At 44.5% G+C, this 1,949-nt stretch overlaps 1 protein-coding gene across 1 annotated transcript; it reads left to right on the top strand.

Annotated features, from left to right (window-relative positions):
• Positions 1–439: 439 nt before the first annotated feature.
• BDR25DRAFT_349290 (uncharacterized protein) lies at positions 440–1,197 on the top strand (the record flags this gene model as incomplete). Its single annotated transcript, XM_033694531.1, has 6 exons — positions 440–529; positions 589–665; positions 714–788; positions 839–884; positions 910–1,123; positions 1,160–1,197. 6 exons carry the CDS (start codon positions 440–442, stop codon positions 1,195–1,197), a joined length of 540 nt encoding a protein of 179 aa, XP_033553010.1.
• Between the last annotated feature and the right edge of the window lie 752 nt (positions 1,198–1,949).

The raw sequence follows: 1,949 nt of genomic DNA, 5'->3' as shown, positions 1-1,949 counted from the left end.
AAAAAGTTGCTAGTGTTTGTATGTAAGTATAGCTATGTCTGTACACGTGTATAGCTAAATTAGGTTACCTAAAATATTAGCTATTTAGCCTGTGCGTTAGGGGCTATGTGTACTTAAGAGCCCTCTTTCTTTGTACAAAGAGAGAGGGCAGTAGTTAATAACAAGAAGATCTTTGCCTGCTCACCTCTTAGTACGCCCCTTGGGCGTACGTTCGTTCAATCGAACCCAGGTCAACCGACAGGAGACATATATTACTAAGCTGTGCATCTTTAAAATTAGGACAAATTAACTTCCTAGCCCTACCTTATGTAAAGCACTTGCTAGGGAAACAGGAAGCTACTGTACTCTAATAGAAGGACTAAAGACTTTCTAAGGGCAGGCATTTCCACTAGAAGTTCTCTAAAGGCTTTCCGCGATGTAACCTTCACCACAAGCAAATATGCTGCGCCTTATATTATTGGATCGGCTCACTCTGTGCTTCCCAAGGCAACATCAAGGACTGACATGGGAAGCTGCTGCAATGCGCGAAGTGTTCTCTTACAATTTTTACAATATAGGTGCAACCGAAGTGTCCCGAGGGTCTGATAGATTGTTCTGTGCGAGAGATTACACTATGGAGTATCCATTATGAGCCCAAACGAACTGAGTCTTGCGGGATGTGCTTGGTGAAGGTGCCTTATGTCCTGCTAGAATCTACGGGCCCTTGTGGACAGTGGGAAAGCGACTTGGGACAAGGTCCACTGCATAATGGAGCTTGGAAGGTACAAGAGCGATTTCTTTCGACTTGAGTTCTGCACTTCTCAGCCTCTCATATATTTTGGGAGTGCTTGATGAATAGCTCTGGTGAGCTGTCCCTAAATGCCACTCTCCACGTTACCCAGCCAGTTGCTAAAGCAAACCTACTTTCAGACTCAGAGAGATGATAAATGGCAAGAGAATCCGTATGGTTCATGCCAAGTTTTCGTTAGAGCTTACTCCAGATGCGAGGTATCTAAAAAAGTCGATAAGGTTGCTGCCAACAACGGCATCCAACAATTGTCATCAACAGTTATTAGAGATATGGTTACAGACGGGCTCTGGAGTAGTGGGCTAATTCAGAATCTTTGCTGGATACATGATTTAAGTGTAGGAGACCAAAACTTGTTCTATGCTTTCTGAGCCCAGAGCTGGCGCGCCAGCTGGGAGCTGGGCATATAACGACGTGGAATTGCTTCTAGCCTACATGCGACATCATATCACCTGTCCGAAACTCTACATTATAAATATTAACAAAGAGGTTTTAAAGGCCGAGGGCAAATAATATGTAATAGTTCCCTAACGAACACGTGTATAGAATAATGTAAGCGCTTATTCTAAACGCTCTGTTATCGTTAAAACTGTGACTCGCTCTGCTTGCCACGCCTCAACTCGCTGTCAACCGGGGCGGCGGACTTGACAAACAGCTAGAGTACGAGAATTGCTTTTGCCTTCTCTTCCTGCTTTAACTAGCGCCCGATATCTTCACCACGGACGGTTTGCGGATCTTCCTCCGGGCACAGATTACGTCAATATCTCTGTTCATTATCAGACGCTCTTTTGTTCTCTCATATGCATATTGGAAAGATGGTAAACAAACGTACCTGGAAATGATAGAATAGTATCAATTACAGCTGAGCATACGAGAACCCGGGACTTCAGAGACGCGCTAAGACGTGAATCAGGATAAGAGGGAGAAGCAGATAAGAACAGCTCAGCAGCTTCTATGCTTGCTGGAATAACCGTAGAAGATGACCTTGGGAGTATGAAGACGTGTGATTAATTAAAAGGTTGGCGGACTTAGTACATAGTTTGAATTTGATCCAGAATGAGACAGCTTTCCTGTTGTGATCCGCAGACTAATAGAAATGCTGGCTCGAAGTTTGGGCGATGGAGGGAGAGTGGAGGAGAGCAGCTGGATGTGAACGTGCTTG

The sequence above is a fragment of the Lindgomyces ingoldianus genome (genome assembly GCF_010093535.1).
Source record: "Lindgomyces ingoldianus strain ATCC 200398 unplaced genomic scaffold BDR25scaffold_3, whole genome shotgun sequence".
NCBI lineage: Eukaryota > Fungi > Ascomycota > Dothideomycetes > Pleosporales > Lindgomycetaceae > Lindgomyces > Lindgomyces ingoldianus.
The sequence above is the reverse complement of the archived record's forward strand: the minus strand, read 5'-3'. Positions and strand labels throughout refer to the sequence as shown.